This window comes from Motacilla alba, chromosome 1A, assembly GCF_015832195.1.
Source record: "Motacilla alba alba isolate MOTALB_02 chromosome 1A, Motacilla_alba_V1.0_pri, whole genome shotgun sequence".
NCBI classification, from domain to species: Eukaryota; Metazoa; Chordata; class Aves; order Passeriformes; family Motacillidae; genus Motacilla; species Motacilla alba.
This window is the reverse complement of record NC_052031.1, coordinates 58,664,125-58,682,339: the sequence shown is the minus strand read 5'-3', so window position 1 is coordinate 58,682,339 and position 18,215 is coordinate 58,664,125. Positions and strand designations below refer to the sequence as shown.

Below are 18,215 nucleotides of genomic sequence, written 5' to 3'. Positions count from 1 at the left end.
AAAGATCATCTTGCTTCAACTGCGCTGTCATGGACAGGGCATCTTCCACTAGACCAAGTTGCTCAAAGCTCTTTCCGACCGGGCCTCGAACATTGTCAGGTATGGGGCACCCACAATTTTTCTAGGCAGCCTAAATTAGTTGGGTTCCACTTGTCATGATACTAACTTTGGAGGAAGATCTCTGCCCTTGTTGGAGGCTACTTGAGTCTCTTGCCAACATTTCCAAAATGACATGCTTCCATTGTGCATATTGGTGGTAGTGTTATATTTGTTATTTGGTATCTTTACTGTAAGAGAAGAGAGAAGCAAGGTTCTGGTTATGGACACAAAATAGAAAATAATATGATCAGGGAAGTTACTCATTATTGATATTGGAAAAAAATGTATTTGGAAACTCATGTGGCAGGGTCTCCTTCTTGGCAGTGGTGAGGCTTCACCTGAAGTGCTGTGTCCCGTTCAGGGCTCCCCAGTACAAGATAAACGTGGCTGTACTGGAGGGAAGAGCTGTGCTGGCTAGACTGTCCAGTGAAGGGCCACAAAGATAATGGGCAAATGGAAAATGGAGCCAGGCTGTCTTCAGCAGTGCTTGGTGACAGGAGTAGAGGCCGTGGACACGAAATGCAGGGGATTCCTTCTGAAATCAGGAAACGTTTTTACTGCGAAGGCGACTGAGTTGCTGGCGCAGCCTTAGGGAGGCTGTGGACTCTCCATCCTTGAAGATGCTCAAAAACCATCTGGACATGGTCTTGGGCATCCTGCATGAAGAGGAGCTTGGATCAGATGACCTAAAGAGTTGCCTTCCAACCTCAAATCCTCCTGCAATTATGTCTTGCTTTGTCGGCCAAGAATCTTTCCTCTTCGCCTTCCTCATTGCCAGGCAGTTAAGTGTCCTAAATTGTTCATTTACATGAGGAAAACCTTTGCTGGGTAAAATTGCCAGAATAACCAAATAATAGTCATTTCCTTAAGTACTAATAAATCTATTTCTGGTAGTCTTGAGATAATTGCTAAGATTGCCAGGAATTCTCAGTACATGCAGCCCAGGTTAACAGCATGTTACAAATTACATGTTAAGCAAATGTTCTAAGCCTTATATTAAACAGGTTAATTGATATGGTGTTGTTTCATGCTTGTTCTTTTCACCAGGCATACAACTAATTCTTGCCATCTTGGGAAAAACTAACCAAATACAGAAAACCCTTTCTTTGCTGCTGGTTGGCAGTCCTAGGTTCACTGATAAAAATGATTGCAAGTTGAGAAGCAAGTTGACTCCCACCACTGCCTCAAGGGAATTTGCATACAGAATACTTGAGTAGCATATTCTTTGGTATCCCCCCACTCTCACTCTTTGTAGTTTGGTTTGCTTGTTCCTGAGAAAACTAATTTTGCTCAACTGCAGCTTCTTGATGAAGTCTTTGTTCTGGTATCTGTTAAAAAAATTGGGCTAGAAGTGAATCAATCATTAGTTTATGTCAGGAAATTGCTGGCAGATAACTGATATCTAGAAGTAGAATGGGTAAATAAGGTGATGTGCAAAGTGCAAGTTCAGTATTTTAGAGTGAGTTTGTTTGTGAGCTTCTCAATTTACATATTAAAACTTGTTTTGATCCATCTTGGATTACATCCTATTATTGGTGCCTACTTTAGAATATGAAATTATTTGCATGGTTTTTTTGCAGAGGTAGGTTCTCACAATTTGTACATTGAGACCTGATCTTGAGACTATGTATTATATATTACAATCTATGAAGCAGAAAAGAGAGAGACTGTAAAATGTAACAGGAATCTTTTAACTGTCTTTGGAAGAAGCACCCAGGGGATGCTTTTTCGAGCATCCTGGCTCTAAAAACTTGATTGAATAATTTTTTTTCTGATAAGTAGTCAGAATAACAATATGTATGAAGGAGCAATACTCCTCTCTTCCTCCCTCATCCTCTGCTATAAATGTCTGATTTTGCTTGGACTTGCTTCTTACATCACTGTAGCATTTGTGCTTTAAATGTTGGTTTTTGTGCTTTGCTGCCTATTTAGGTATAAATAGATTATAGATAAATAGATAAATAGATCAGATTGATGATACTGTTCACCTACAGTAGTCTCCAATAGGTCCTAAAGAACTCTTTCCAATTGTGAAGAATGAGTAGCAACATGAGTGGTTTCACAGTACAATGTAGGTCATCTCTGTCCACAGGAGGTAAATGTCTTTTTCAGGTCATGTCTGAGGTCTGTGGCTTGCAGGGTAGACTGAATATGGAAGTTGAGATGTAGAAGATGCTCTTTAAATCAAGAGATCCCATTGCCATGTAAACAGAACTCTGGGCGTGGGTTTGTGAGTATTGTTAACACACATTGCTAAGGTTTAATAGAAAAACTTCTTCACTAAATTTTGTAATACTCTAGAAATTGGCTTACGAAGTCTTGCAAGGAAAATAGTTACTATAATTGATTAACAAGAAAAGCAAACCATTCTTAGAAGTTGTTTATTCGATTTTAAGACCAAATGTAAGTTCTTTCTGTTTATTTCAGAAGCAAACTATTACTGACACTGGATGAACAGGATAGCCTTTTGTACTCGTTTATTGATCATTAAAATTTTTATTACGGACTTCTCATACTAAATATTGAGAGATTCTTGTTTTGTTCTAGGACAGATTCTGTAGGCTTCCTTAGATGATTTCAAAATTTAACTTTTCTGTTCTAGGTGTGGAACATCAAACAGATGATTAAATTGACACAAGAACATATAGAAGCACTGCTAGACAAATTTGGAGGAGAGCATAACCCACCTTCAATATATTTAGAGGTAAGTTTATGTTCAAACAAATGTGGTTAGATTAGTGTTGTGTTATCTTATGTGAAGCATCTGAGGTTAAAACTGAGAATACCTGTATTAAAAGGGTATATTCTCCTTGTGCATTACAAACTGAGCTGTCTTTTAAGAGATGGAAAGGAACTGCATGGGATTCCTGGGATTCAGTAGGGGAGGATCAGTGGCATGGTGTAATAATAATGTTGGTGCAATAGAAATGTCAAGCCTCTTCGTAGGGGGCAGGGTAGAGAAGATTATGTTTATAATGGAGAAAGTCATGCTGTGTTAAAGCCAATATATACACATGAAAGCATTTTGTAAGACTTACTTTGCCTTTAAAGCAGTTGACTTCCCTTTTTTTTGTCTTTGAAAAAATGGTCATGTATAGTCCAAAAAATTGCATTAGTAGAAGGGGACTTCTTACAGAAATAGATAAAATTGTGGGGTGAAGTAAAATTTTTAAGCCATTTTGAATTTGTAAGCTAACTACAAATTCATTGTCTGTATTTTTTCATCACTCCAGATTCATAGAGTTGCATTGACATAGGACTATTAAGAGCTTAAAGAGCTACATGTGAAAGTTACCTCTATTAGGAATTGAAAGGGCATCATGTGCTTCAAATTTGCCCTTTTTGTGATTCCCTCAAGTATTGAAATAACTGGAGGTCAACCAGATTTCTTTTCTAGTCCTTTTATTTGCAATTGCTGCCTAAAGGTACTGGATAATTAAAAATAAAGATCTCATTATTTGAGGTACTTCTAGCTTTTATCTTAATATGTCAGAGCAGGGCACTAGGTTGATTATACAAATGTTGACATTACGTCCTGAACAGTTAAGGTCAAATGAGGTAGTTTCTTTACTTATTGCTAATGTGAAATGGGAGTATTGAATCAGTGCTATCACTGTTTTATCCGCTCTGCTACATTTAAGCACACCTCTGTTTTCACAAGGACCGGGTCATTCCATATGTTTGGATTTATTATTGTCACATGCAAGTGGGTTTAGTTAGATTGTGTATCAAACTGCAACGATAATGAACTTAGTCTATACATACACATCTATAAGTCTGGATTTAAGGTAGGGAAGTTGTTAGTTCAGCTATTTGTCACTTGTTTTTATTGAAACTAAAACTAAGATACATTACTGGAAGCTCTGTGTTTGTTTTGTACATTATTTAAAGGGAAAAGAGCATTTGCAGTCATAAATAGGTACTAGGAAATTATTATGACAGCATGAAGAGTAAGTCTGAAATAGCTGGTGACCACAAATCATGAATCTGAGAGCAGATTTGCAAGTTGAATGGATCCATGTGCCACTGAGATGAAGCTCCAGCTCTGGCTCATCAGTGTGGTAGGGCAGCCCCATGAGGCAGAGCAGGGTGTTCCTCTGCTGCAGTGAGTTCCACTGGATCATGGGCATGTCTTGGGACAAGTAGTGCTGGTACTGACTAGGGAGCCACAAGCCATTGGGTGGAAGGTGAAAGGGGCTAACATTGTCCTATGGGATAACAACTGCAAAAGCACAGTCCTGTGGAGCCCACCATAGTTGAAATGAAAAGCTTGTTCTTCCCAGCTCTTTGCTTATGCAGTTCCTCAGCTTCCTTTGTTCGGGTACTTGCAGTAGTGGCAGTGACTAAGCCACGACCAGTCACTAACCTGCAAGGAAAATACCCTGATTTTGTTGGATTACTTTACCATCCAGGTAGTAGTTTAAACCTGATCATGATGAAGTCAGTGAGCTGCAAAGCTGTGGTTAAGATTAGGGAAGGGAAAGAGTTTGCAGCCGTCAGCCGTGAGCGAAGAACTTGAAGATGGGATGAGAGAGGAAAGGAACTTGTTATTTGAATGGTCACTAGCATAGATTAGATCATCCTCAGATGCATTTATCAAGGTGAACAGGATTAAATGCTGCAAGCCTGTAATTTGTTTAGTGTGTAGACTTCCTGTGGTAGAACTAAAGTGTGAAAGGAAAAAAAAAATCTATTGCTGAATGCCAGATACAGTTAGAAGCAAGATTGTTCTCTACCTTTGACTGTTAATTTCAGTCCGGCAGCAGTTGTCTAGTGTCTCCTTTCTGTGCCTTTCCCACCTTTTGGCTTGGTCAAGACAGGGCTTGCTTTCTGTTCTCAGCATTTACTTGGCAGCAATTTATCTGAATCTAACCTGTTGCTGCTAGAGCTCATCACTTGTCCTGTATTCCATCACTTGTCAGAGAAAAGGCCATAAAAACTCTGGTTGCAGTACAGAAGAACAAAGCTATATGTAAAAAGTTTTGAATGTACTGTGATAAAGTGTGAAAGAACAGGTTTGCCTCTAGGAAATGCAGAACTAAAAAAAACATAGCGGTTTTGATACAAATAAAAAGATGTCTGTCTGATGTGTTTCAAATAGCAAACTTCCCGTGTACAGAGTTAGTTTGTGATACTGGGTCTGGGGCTCAAGTTCTGTACCTCGATGTCATCACTGACTTCTGTGGAGGGCTCCTCTTTCCCCTAAAGCTCTTACCTCTAGTCTGTGAGTAGGTCTGCATGTGGTCTGTGTAGTCTCACCGAAATGCTTGGGTGGGAAGGTAATGGAACTTAAGATTCCATGCATCATCTTCTGATCTTTCCATTCTTATTGCTTTGCCAAAGACTCATTTCTGGCTATAATATAGTCCTGCTCTTCCCCAGAATCTGTATGAATAATTTTGCTAGTGTGTTACTTGAACTGCATCACCCTTCCCTTTGTTGCCCTAGATTCATAGAATGGGTTGAGTTGGAAAGGATCTTTAAAGGTCGTCCAGTTTAATTCCACCTGCAATGAGCGGGGGCATGTTCAACTCAATCAGGTTGCTCAGAACCCCATCCAACCTGGCCTTGAATGTTTCCAGGGATGGGGCATCCACCACCTCTCTGGGCAGCCTGTGCCAGTGTTTCACCACTCTCATCATAAAACTTTTCTTTCCTGTGTCTAGTCGGGATCTACCCTCTTTTAGTTTAAAACCATCAGCCCTTTTCCAGTAGCAGCAGGCCCTACTAAAAAGTCCCCACCTTTCTGGCAGATCATTTTACAAAAGGCCCTTTAACTATTACAGGCTGAATAACCCCAGCTCTCTCCCAGCCCTCTCATCATCTTTGTCACCTTCCTTTGTACCCTCTCCAGCAGGTGAATCTCCTCTTACATAGGGAGCCCAGAGCTGGATGCAGCACTCCAGTGGGGTGTCACTAAAGGGGCAGAATCACCTCCCTTGACCTGCTGGCCCCACTGCTTTTGATGCAGCCCAAGATATGGCTGGCTTTCTGGGCAGTGAGTGCCAGCTCATGTCCAACTTTCCATCCACCAGTACCTGTTCTGCAGGGTTGCTCTCAATCCCTTCATCCCTCAGCCTGTGTTGATTAAAATCCTTCTCCTGCTCCGACCTCTGCATCTTCCATAAAATGTGAGGGACTCTTTAAGGACTCCTTAAGAGAGTAGATTGTGTCTCTTGATTGTCTCTTGAGGTTACTATCAGCGAGCATGTTGTTTTCTTTTAGCAAAAGTCTAAATTAGCCAAAACTAAATGCTACATAAGCATCTTCAAATGAACACTTTTGCTTACACCCATATTGCCTTTCACTAGATGTAAACATCTAGTTTTATTGTAATGCTTCCTGCAAAACCATGGCTATTTTTATTCTTCTGACAAGTTTGACAGCTATCCATCCATCTTCCAGTGGGTAGATTTTGAGTATCCTAGATTGTTTGGTTCTTTTATACTCCTGCCTGGCTTTACATCTTCAATTTACTACACTTCTCACTACCTGCTCGTGTTCACAGAACTTGCAGCACCCTGTACACTGGCTCCTGGCTTGTGTTGGAGCTGCCTCTGAATACCTGTCAAGTGAAGTTGTGGTTGAACCTGGTGACAACATTGCCTTTTCAGTTAAAAATGAAAGGAGGGGTCGGGGGGAGCAGAAGCTCATGAGAAAAGTAAAGAATTCAACAAGAAAATAAATCTGAAAATTGAGTATTCAAAGGTTATAATAAAATTATTTGTGCATTTAATATAAAACATACATCTCATTTAAAAATAAAAAGGAATTTATGTCTTAGTTGCTGTTGCTCAAGAAATAGAAGCTTTTGTTTCTGTGTTCATCTGAGAGTGAAGACAGTTTTCACCCTCCTCAGATTTATTTTTTTCCCAAATTCAGGAGAAGGTGTCAATGCATTTTACGTCAAAAGAACTTTAAAACTGACAGCTGTTGTTGCAGCCATCATTTGAGGTTTCATCAACTGACTACGAAAGAAGAATGCTTTTCTTGAAATATTGAAAGTGATTGACTTGGGCTGTGTTGAATTCAGCATATATTTAATTATTCTTGCAAGAAGGGATACTCAAATTTAGGGCTATCTCCCTGCCTTGATCCATCACTCCTCAGTGATGGTCTTATGAAGGTCAGTGTGCAGCAGGGGGAGTAGAGCAGAGCGTGGAAGCCTGTGTGGAAAATGTAGTGTGAAGGTGGAGGGCAGCAAGTTGCTTGCCCTGGTCCTTCCTGGGCAGGAAAATTAGGGCTCAGGAGGGAGACCAAAGCTGTAGAGAGTTCTGAGTATGTGTGTGAGGTACAGGGGGAGGAAACAAAATGTACAGAAGAAAGAAAAGAACATTTGTCATTAACCATGCCATTATCTTCTAATCATTATAATTAGTAATAGCTTTGGGAATCTTGTCAATGTTCTCTAATGTGATGGTAAGAAAAGCTTTTCTGTTTGTTCTGTCTGGAAGAAAGAATAAACCTAGTAAGCAATGACTGTATTAAAATCCAAAAATGGCTTGTAGCCAAATTTCCTTCTTATATAATCTTGGCTTTTAACTTTTCCCATTCGCTGTGCGTGTGACCTCAGCTCAAACAGACCCCTGGAAATCACTGTCAAACCACAGAATGGTTTGGGTTGGAAGCGGCCCTAAAGATCATCAAGTTCCAACCCCCCCTGCCATGGGCTGGGAACCTTTCAGGAGACCAGCCTGCTCAAAGCCCCATCTAGCCTGACCTAGAACAGGGATGGGGTGTCCTCAGTTTCTCTGGGCAGCCTGTTCCATGCAAGAGACAATTTCTCACAATTTCTTCCTAATATCTAATCCAAACACACCCTCTTTCAATTTAAAGCCATTCCTTTTTGTTCTCTCACTACATGCCCATGTAAAAAACTCCCTGGAGCCTTCTCCAAGCTGAAGAACCCCAACTCTCTCACCCTGTCTTCATAGGAGAGGTGCTCCAAATATTTGAAATAGCTGTTTGCCTCAGTAGATATAGAAATACTAATTGTATTTTTATTTTCTCCTGGAAAAGAGGCTGCAGGAGCTTCTCAGTAGGTTTTACCACACTTTTTGGAAGCAGTCTGTATCTCAGTAGCTGAAAACATCAATGATTTTTGTCTTCCCACATAATTTCTTACTGCGTTATATCAGTCCTTGAAGTGCTGTTTCCCAAAATACTTAGTTTGTGACTCACCATGGAAAAACCCTTTTCCTAAGGGTTTGTCTAAGCATTGTAAATATTGGAAATATTTACTGCAAAGAAAGCTCCTATTATGATACTGGGAAAACCTGGGATTCACTTATCAAAAATGGTTAAAATATGCAGTGGTGTATTTTTTAGGACATGCATAAAAATTTATATTTCTTTTGTCTCTACCAACAAAGTACTGCTGAAAAGGATAAGCTGAATTAGGGAGAGTAAAGGTCTGTATTTTGGTAACAAATGCTGTATACAAAATGGAATGGGTTGCACAGACCCAGGCTGGCCAAAAGCACTCAGCTCGAACTTAGAAGGGAGGGATGGTGCTTAAATGACTTAATCAGATTTGTTAGCCTTTGTAGACTCTTAATGACTTTTCAGGGAGGCATTACCTATTTAAACTTCCCAACTCTAGTGTGTCCTTTTTGCCCCATAGTCATGTGTACAGTATTACCTGTTAGCACTTACCTGTAAGGACTGAAACAGTGTTGGCCCACTTGTGTGTAAATTGTTGTCTGGGATGGGATTGCATTCTGGGCCTATTGGTTAATTCAGTTAACAGTCCAAGACTGAGCTGCCAGGTCTGTTGGGGTTTGTTTAATTTGGTTTTTTGAATTTGGACTCCACACAAAATGAAGCAGTATGCAACTGTATAGAATTACAGTGGTATCAAAATAAGTTTTAGAACTCGGTCAGCTTTCTAATACTGTCTTGAAGGAATCATTCTCTTTCTTACTCCTACTCTTGGAAGCAATTTAAAATGAGAATTGTGGGGGTAGAAGTATGTTTGCCCCCAGCTACTGTGATTTTTTTTTTTTCCTTGGCTTTCTCTTTGCCTGAATGTGTTTTATTCGGAGGCTTTGCTGTTCTCCGTTTTGAGAGTTTGGCTATTGAACATCAGGAGAGTATTTAATTTCTTATTCCTGTATATCTGAAGAACCCATGCAGGAGGTCAAATTAGTTAATTAAAGAAGATTACCTCTTTGCTGATCTGAAGTATGCTTATTGCAACAGCATGCAGATACAGTCTAAAATAGATCTTGGTGATGAATCTCAGATTGTTCCAGACTGTGGGATTCCAGGAAAACGCTAACGCTGCATATAGACACTGGGAAACCTGGTGGCCCTCTGGGGAATTTCAGATTGGTTTTTACCAGCCTCCTAACAGATGCTGTTCAAATATGTTGGACCAAATCTGGAGTGTCTAAAGTTAGACTAAGTACAGATTTAGGAGTCTTACTAAATGAAGAAATCGTGACGTATGTTACTGTCTATCTTCAGCTCCCATTTAACTTAGTGGGATTTGCTTTTGATCAACAGCCTAAAAGGTCAGACATCTTTTAAATAGAAACACAATTTCAGTTTCAAAGACCAGGAACTTGTAGTCTAGGCTTTTGAGTCTTGCCATATGTGGATATTACCTAAAGTTGATTGAGGAAGAGAGAGGGTATGGCAAAAACAGTTATCTGCTTGAGTTTGGACTGGTGTTCTAACCAGATGTAGTAGGGGACAGAGAGAAGGAGAAATCATATCTTGCTACTTAGGTTTCTCACAGATTAATTTAAAAGAAAAATTAACTCGTTGCTTTTTATTTCCTTAGATGATTTCACTAGAATGTATAGCCTAGTCATAGCCCAAGAAAACAAATTTCAAATATAATATAAATGATATGTAAGAAAAGAAATTAATATTTTTGAGAAAATCCTTTGTCCTCATCAACAGAACTCTTTCTGCACATTTACATAACATCTCTCAAATTCTGTTGAATTCTGAGGTCAGTTTTTATTTTGTCAGTAGGTTCAACATTGAACAAGTAACTTTAAGGCTGCTGCTCCTGAGTATATACAACAGTTAAAACTGCAGAATATATACAGCAGAATAAGAGAGCAGTTGTATTTTGGCATGTGCGCACGTTGAATATAAACATGCCATCTTGTTATGCTTTAGTTGGACTTTGCAGCTTATCAGGCTTTGATGCATTTTACGTAGTTGAAATCTCAGGGGCATATGAGACTATTATATGATGCACAAATACACTGATTTGCAATATAATTTAAATTTTCTTTTTGTTCTCTTTTTGGTAGCCACAGGATTATGTGTAGATAGACAAATTGTGCAGATTTTAATCTAATGTTCAACTTTTCAAATATCTGCTTTGGGAAACACAACTTTGTGAATTCACACCAAGCTGGGAGCAATCTGAGCTGTCAGTGACCCACGCTCACAATCCCAGCAGCAAACTGCACACTGGGCTGCAGCAGCAAATGAAGAGGCACCCATCTGCTCGTTAATTGTGTGGCTGCTTTGGGGTGGTCTGCACAGGAAGAGAAGTTTCAGGAGGAATCTTTCAACATAAAGAGAGACTCAGACTCTTCCCAGACCAAGGGGCAATGTCACAGATAGTGAGCATCCAGTTGATTTCATAAGGGACAATTCTTCATCGTGAGCGTGGGGTTTGAGTTCTGGAACTGGCTGCCCAGAGGTTGTGGGCTCTCCATCTTTCAAGACTAGCAAAGCTTGCTTTGGCAAGGCCCTGAGCAACCTCACTGAGCTTGAAAATTATTTCTGTGCTAAATGTGTTTTAGGACTAGCTTACTTCTGCAGATGTCTTCTGACCCTTTTTTTCTCTCGTCTCATTCTGTATCAAGCAAGATTTAAGTTTTATGCAGAACATTACTCACTTGTTAATGGGAATATGTGAACTGATTGGATTGGAGTCTAGGTTTCCTAAACTCTCCCTTCTGAAAAGCCTTTAGAATCCTTGATTTAAGGATTTGTTTGAATATTCGTCCTAATGTTTTTCATGGTACTCATTCTGTACAGACTTAACTTGAATCTTTTTAGTTTGTTTTTGAAAAACACGGTCAGAAATCAACCTCATAGTTCACCTAGTGAGCCTTGATGGACTTGAAACTTTGTGTAGCTGTTGATGCTTGTCTGCTAAAGTGGCTGTGCTGCTGCAGGTCAGTTTAGAGGTAAATAGGCCAAACCTGCAACATTATCTTTCCTTTAGCTAGAAATACTTGCCATAGGTCAGCTTTGCTGATGTAACTATCTTTGAATTTAACTCTATAGAATAATTCCATCTTGACTTGGTGCTGTTGTGTTTGTAAGGTCTATTGCTGCTAATCATCAGATGAAACTTTGTTTCCCCAAAGTACTTAACCTTTGTGAAATGAAACTTTATTGGAGATACTCTGTTTCTGCTGCATGTACTGTGGGTCCTTTTGTATAAGAAGAACTTTTTTTTTAAAGAGAAAATCGTTTTTAAAGTCTAGCAATGCTTTTCTAGTTCCTTTATGTTTTACTGTGGGATCTTCTGCTATGACACCAAATAACTGTATGGTACTTGAGAGCTTTTGTTCTCAGAAAAAATACAGAGCTTTTTGCAGAAATCAGTGGTATAGAACCCAAAGCCAGCTGCAGCTTCCAGCGTTCCATACTCATTGTTTATTCTCTTAAGATAAATCATTTGACTTTGGCTTGCATTAGTGACAGATTAAGCTGCCAGTGTAAACATTGTAGGATTGAGTATTTTGAAAGTTGTGTGTAATTTTGTGAAGGAACTAAACCCACGAGCATCCAGAAGCAATGTAATGTTGCGTGTGTTTGAATAATATTTTGCAATGTTCATGAGAAAGGGAAGTAAGTATTTAGAACAGTATTGGTGAAATGGTAACAGTTTATGTTTCCTAATTTTTGTTTACTGAAAATAATTCTTGACACATGGAGCTTTTACTCAAGTTTCCATGCAAAGTTGATCCTGGAAGTAGGAGAGACACATGTTACTGAAGAGCCAAAAAATGCCATTATTTATAGTTGGGTAATCTTTCAATTTACTTTTGGCAATACAATTGGGTTAGAGTGAAAATGTTTTCAATTTAAGTCTCCGAGTTTGGGGTCTATTTGTGAAATGCTAGACATCTTCAGTTTTTAAAAGAAATATTAAATAATTCTAAATTTCTTGCAACTAACATGTTTATCAGAAGTGGAACCCATAAATTTAGAATTTGCAACTGTGATGTTCCCCTCCATCCTGGAAGGATGCTAAGCTTTCTTAAAAAGGGGAGGGATGAACCACTGTTTACACGGCAAGAGCAGCTTGGATTAGATGAGCCTGCACATTTAACCTGGAGAAATAAATTCCTAATAAAATGTAGTACTTGTGGCTGCACTACTAAAAGTTGGTTGTTTTTCTCTTCATTCCTCTTTTTCCACGTGTAGCTGCTGCAGACCATTTGGTCAGTTCATTTGTCCTGTAACTTTAATTAGCAACAGTTATAAACAAAAAAGTAGGAAAGCAAGTAAAATAAGTAACTTAAAAAAAAAAAAAAACAGAACCAGAAAGTATTTTTCTTTTGTATAAATATTCTTCAAAATATCACTGAAGAATTTATGCATATTGGTATGGATCTTGGTCTTGCTATAGAGAAAAGTAGAAAATTCCATTCCCTACTGCTTACATGTTAGGTTTGGAAGATCTTTGTTTCTTCTTTTCTGTAAAGGTCTAAACAAGGTCTAAATATGTCACTTAACACTGACATGCTTCTATAGTGTGAAACACACATTGCTAACTGATTCAGGTTTTTGAAGATATTCTGCTAATTTATATGCTGAAGAAATAGTTCTAGTATTTGATAGCAATCAAAATTTTCTGGTTACAAAGTTGTGCATAACAAACTTTAATGCTGATTATATATTTGTTTTATAGATCTTGGCAATAATGTTTAACTTGACTACATTTAATAAAGACTTAATGGGCAAATTTAGTATTAATGTTTTTGTTTGCTTAAGAAACTTGATCTGTGTAAGTGGGTTTTGTGTAAACATGCTGAAAAGATGTTAAAAACTTTCAAAGGATCACTTTTACACCTTTATGGATGGCTTTGAAATGGACAAACTGTGTGTTCTAACAGAAAAACATTTTTTGTATTATTTGATGTGAAAGGATAGTGCTAGAGGTGAAGGATAGTGAACAGTGAGGAGTCAGATACGGATGATAAAAAGCAGGTTTGAGCTTTCTCTTAATTATTGCATTAGAAGTATTTTACTGTCATTCCCACAGAATGATAAATTTATCTGGAGCACAGTAATTCAGCATTGCAGCTGAATTGGTTAAAGACTTCTGTCTTTTTTTAAGTGGTTGTGAATTAGAATCTTCAGTGCAAGTGCTTTGAAACGGTAACTTAGGATGTCTTCGATCCTTTTCTTCATTTAATTTATTAAAACACTACTTAGTGGTTCAGAAGGTTTAACATGATGTTCTTTGTTGTATCCTGAAAAATTTAACCAGACCATTTTGTTCATATTCTTGGGAAATTTGGATTAGCTTAGGAAGTGTTTTGTTTCTCGTTTGTTTCGAGTTTAGATTTCTGGTTTTGTCTGAAGCTACTACTTTCTTAAAACAGCTGCTGTTCCTTCACAGGCCTATGAAGAGTACACCAGCAAGCTTGATGCTCTACAGCAGAGAGAACAGCAGTTACTGGAATCCATGGGAAATGGAACTGATTTCTCTGTCTCCAGTTCAGCTTCGACAGACACAGTTGCATCATCTTCCTCCTCTAGCCTCTCTGTAGCACCTTCATCCCTTTCAGTTTATCAAAACCCTGCTGATATGTCACGGAATAACCCTAAGTCTCCACAGAAGCCCATTGTTAGAGTCTTCCTGCCCAACAAGCAAAGGACTGTGGTGAGTCAGTTTCTATTCACATACTTGTAACCTCAGTATTTCCTGTATCTCTCTCCCTCTGTATGCAAAAGTTAATTTAAGCGCTGAACTATACCTGGGTGGAGGTCAGAAGTGTCATGATCACAGTGCTCTGCTGCACTGAGTTGTTTTGATCTGTTTAATGTTTTTGGCAGGATTAACTCAAAAAAGTCCATTATTGCAATATAGAATACAGAACTTCCAGTTTTGTAACTATGAAGATACATCAAGAAATATGCTCTCAAATCAGTTTTATTGGATAAATAGTATTTTACCATTTTACAATAGTTAGAGAGGGACAATAAGCTCTGTTTCTTGTCTTACACAAAACTCTTGATTAGTTTAACAGGGCAAGATGGAGGAAGTATTTTCTATGTTGTCAGAGTTACTAGAAGCAGTTACTTGAATGCTTTAGAGTTACTAGAAGAGTTACTTGAATGCTTTAGAGCAGGAACCAGCCTCTTGCAGCTTAGAAGGGCTATGCAGAATTGCTTGGGGTTTTTTTTTTTCTTTTGTTTTTTCCTCCCCACTCACTGTGGTGAGTGTTTGTGTGGAGACCATGATGATACTTTCAGGTCTTGTGTAGAGAAATGATTAGAGGAAGGACATAGTTGCATTTACAAGGCTCAAGAAGTGTTGCCCACAAACTGCTTGAAACCTGGTGTTTATCAGTTTTGACAATGTTACAGTGACTCCTGATGTCATGGAAGAGTAGTTCAGTTTTTGCTGCTAGAGAAGGGATATTTTTTATCCGTGAGGAGCTGCCAACTGAAGAGCCTTGATATGTCCTTTAGAACAATACACTGCAAACTGTGATACATGAAATTATTGACAAGCTGTAGTCGAGGCTCTGTTTTGCATGGTGGTACATAATCCAAATTTAGCAGGGGAGCAGCGTTTCCAGAGAAGGTGGGAAATGAATGGACAAGGATTGTCCGTGTCAAACCAGGACATTTTGCAGCAGTCAGTCAGGTGTCAGCTATCTCTGGATTGTTACTGTCTGTTGAATTTGAGTTGCTGGTAAAAAGGAGAAAACGTCAACTGAGTAGTTCTGGGTGTTGGACTGTGTCCTTACCCTTTCCCTACTACTTTCCTTTCATCCTTCCCCCACCTCACTGAGCAAAAGACTTGTAGTGGGAACAAAATTGGAGAACAGTTGTTTTCACCTGACCTTTTTTTTTTTTAAATATTGCTTAGATGTTCAAGGCATTGCTGAAGATGGAAAGTAATATTTGGGTTTTGACTTAGAGAGTGGGAGTTTAATGTAGCCTGTGACCACTGTGCAGAATGTACAGTGTAAAGCCAGGTGATTCTGTTGTTTGCCTGTTGAGGAAAGTCTAAGCACACAGTACTACCCACAGAGTGAAATCTGGAGAGAAGGTCCTGGATTTTGGAGGGACTCTGGTTTCTTCATGTGTTCTGTCCCACCCTGTCTGGCAATTTGCAGCCCCTGTCATGGGGCTCATAAGTTGGTTTTGTTTCTTTCCTGTAAAGGATCACAGCATATCATTTCTTGCACTGTTCTGTGCATTACTTGTTTTGTCTCTACTATCTGTTGTCCTGTCCTCTAACCCGCATAGTCTAATTCTACTCTTAGTCTTTCCCCCTCATCTGCCATACTCTTGTTCTGCTTCTTTGTCTCTCCCTTTTTACCTCCTCCTCAATCCTCTTTTATTTTTCACAGCACTAGATGCTCTTTCTGGGCTACGGGAGGCAAACGTGGTTTAACTTGGGTGTAGTCAGGGAGAGCCTCTTGCTTCTGTCCCCAGCTTTCTAGTGGAGGATTAACACTGTTTGCCTTACAGGTCCAGCTCTGCTGCTAGTTTCCAGCTTGCTTTGGCTCTTTTTTATTTCAGTTTTACACAGCTTGGATCAAGTTGTGTTACTAAGTTGAACTTGGTTTTTTATATTCTTTTTGTATACTCGTAAAGTGTCTCTGGTTTAGAGCTCAGAAATGGTGCTTGTAGGAGCTCTTGAGTGTGGCGGTTATTGGCGTTGGAGCTGAAGTTCATTTCTCTGAAACCTGAACCAGTGATCATTTTATTGAGAAAGTCAGGAATTTCTTGTATGGCGACTTAATGTAATTCCTTTGTTTTCTGTATTTATTGATCCTACATGTAGTCTGTTGGAAACTAAGGAAATGCCAGGAGCAATCACAATCCAGAAGGAGCTGCAGCAGCTTACTGAATCCTAGGGTGCATCAAGCACAGCATCACTAATTAGTTGGGAGAGGTGATGCTCCTCCTCTACTCAAGTGTGGCCTCACCTTGAGAACTGTGTGCAGTTTTGGGTCCCACAATATAAGATTCTGTGATCCACAGTGCAGTTTTAATAGCCAGCAGTCAGATGATGGGTAACTAACCTAAAAAAGCATCCAGCACTTTTTAGTGAATATTGAGACTGCTTCCTTCATTCTCTCAGTGGATTGAGACATTTGTCTTCCTTCATAACCTTTGGCTTTTAAAGCAGACTGGTTGTATCTCACTTGTGCCCATTAACTGAGCCATTTGCTTGTGTCACTGGGATGTTAGTTCAGGATGTTCGAGTATACAGGGTGGCTTGTGATGGGTTGAAGCAGGAAGGAGCTTCCTTGTGAAAATATATGTTACCTGCCATTAGAGCCTTCCCCTTGCCCTAGTTCCCATTTCATATGGCTGTTAAAGCAAGGCTGATGTGATCTACAGGTGGCTGGGAGAGATACTGTTAAAGTTGCAGTGTTGCAGCAATCTCCTCCCCACCTCAACCTAAATTGCTTTCAATTAATATCTACTTCTGAAAGAAAGTCTTGTTAATATCACAATAATAATTTCAGTCTGTATTTCCAATTCGCTTCAGGAGGGGAGAAATGTTGTCAGATTCTAAGGAGTCTATTTTTGTCTGGGAATGCCATGACATTTCTCAAACTGACTTAAAGTGACTGGAATTGAGTTGGTAATGGAGACCCAACCTCGTTATTTTTTCTTTGATCACTATGAAGCAGCCCCAAGTACTACAACAGCCTTCTGCTATTTGTTTAGAGCTGCTAAAAATGCAGGAAATGGGAGGGAGTTGCTTGCATATCTTACATTTTTGACTAGCAACTGCCTTGTTAGTTGGGAGTTCTCTGTGTGTTATTGTTTGTGTAGGATCACGCAAATACATCTGTTGGAGCTGACTCCAGTTCAAAATATCATTTAACTAAACGGGTGGAGTACAAAGAAATGAGACCATGGTGTTCAGTGTAAGTGATTGTGGTGCTGAGGGGAAGTTTCTTTGTATGTGTCATGATAAGGCAGAGGTTGGACAAACTTTTTCCTAAGGTGCGAAGGTGCATGTCTGAAAGCCTGATGGGTCTGTGTCAAAACCTACTGCTGCTGATCATTTGAAGTCAGCATTTTGATTCAGCTGGCTACAGGATAGGGTTCAAAAGTAACTTTTTTTTTGAAAGCAAAACCAAATAGTTGGCTTGGTTAGCTGGAGGGGAATCAATGAATAAGTAGTGTCAGAAATAAAAGATTATTTTCCTTGTCCTGGGCCTGGAAAGGGATGAAGAGAAGTTTCTTTCTGTGAACAACCTCCTAGAAGAAACAACAGATTGTTTTTTCTTCTCTGTGCTGGGGTAATTTTATCACCTATAATGCAGAGAGAGAAACATGTGTACTTCTTTCCTTATTGGCTTTGTTCAACTGGCAAGTCACACATCCTTTGGAGAAGCATTCCACACAAATGTCACTCAGATAAGTCTGTGCGGGTGGGTTTGTTCATTTTGTTCTAGGCCAGAGAGAAGGATGCTGAAGTCATAAAAATAGAAGATGTGGTGCAAGTCTACCTGAGATGAAAAATTGTTTTGCAGAACAAGTTGATGAGGCTTATCCAAGCAGTCACAGAATTTTGTGAAAAACTAGTTTCAAGCTTGTTTGGGTTAGGAATCTAAATGTCTGTGGTGTGCATAGTAATAAATCTGCTAACTAAGAGAGAGCTTTTGGAGGTGGAAGGAAAGTATAAAAACTCTAATCTCCTGCTGGTTGCCAGAAGTCTGAGAGATTATATTACATGCTAAGGCTTGGTTTTAGTGGAAGGGAGGTAGTCTTGAATGGAAGTAGATGATATTTACTGGTGAGATTTCTGAGGGAATGCATGGAGCCAACAGGGAACACAGCCTTGGGCATTCTTAGTTGTGGTGTGGATTAGGATTTTTTTTCCAAATTGTATGATTGAATGTGCATGAAGAGAAAGAAAAGAG

The 18,215-nt window shown here is 39.2% G+C and overlaps 1 protein-coding gene across 3 annotated transcripts in view; it reads left to right on the top strand.

Annotated features, from left to right (window-relative positions):
- BRAF (B-Raf proto-oncogene, serine/threonine kinase) overlaps positions 1-18,215 on the top strand; it is a 77,062-nt gene that overhangs the window by 13,440 nt on the left and 45,407 nt on the right. For all 3 annotated transcript variants that reach the window (XM_038155705.1, XM_038155704.1, XM_038155703.1), the window contains exons 2-3: positions 2,702-2,803; positions 13,712-13,975. In XM_038155705.1, the coding sequence (XP_038011633.1) occupies positions 2,702-2,803; positions 13,712-13,975 (366 nt within the window). The remainder of the gene's footprint in view (positions 1-2,701; positions 2,804-13,711; positions 13,976-18,215) is intronic.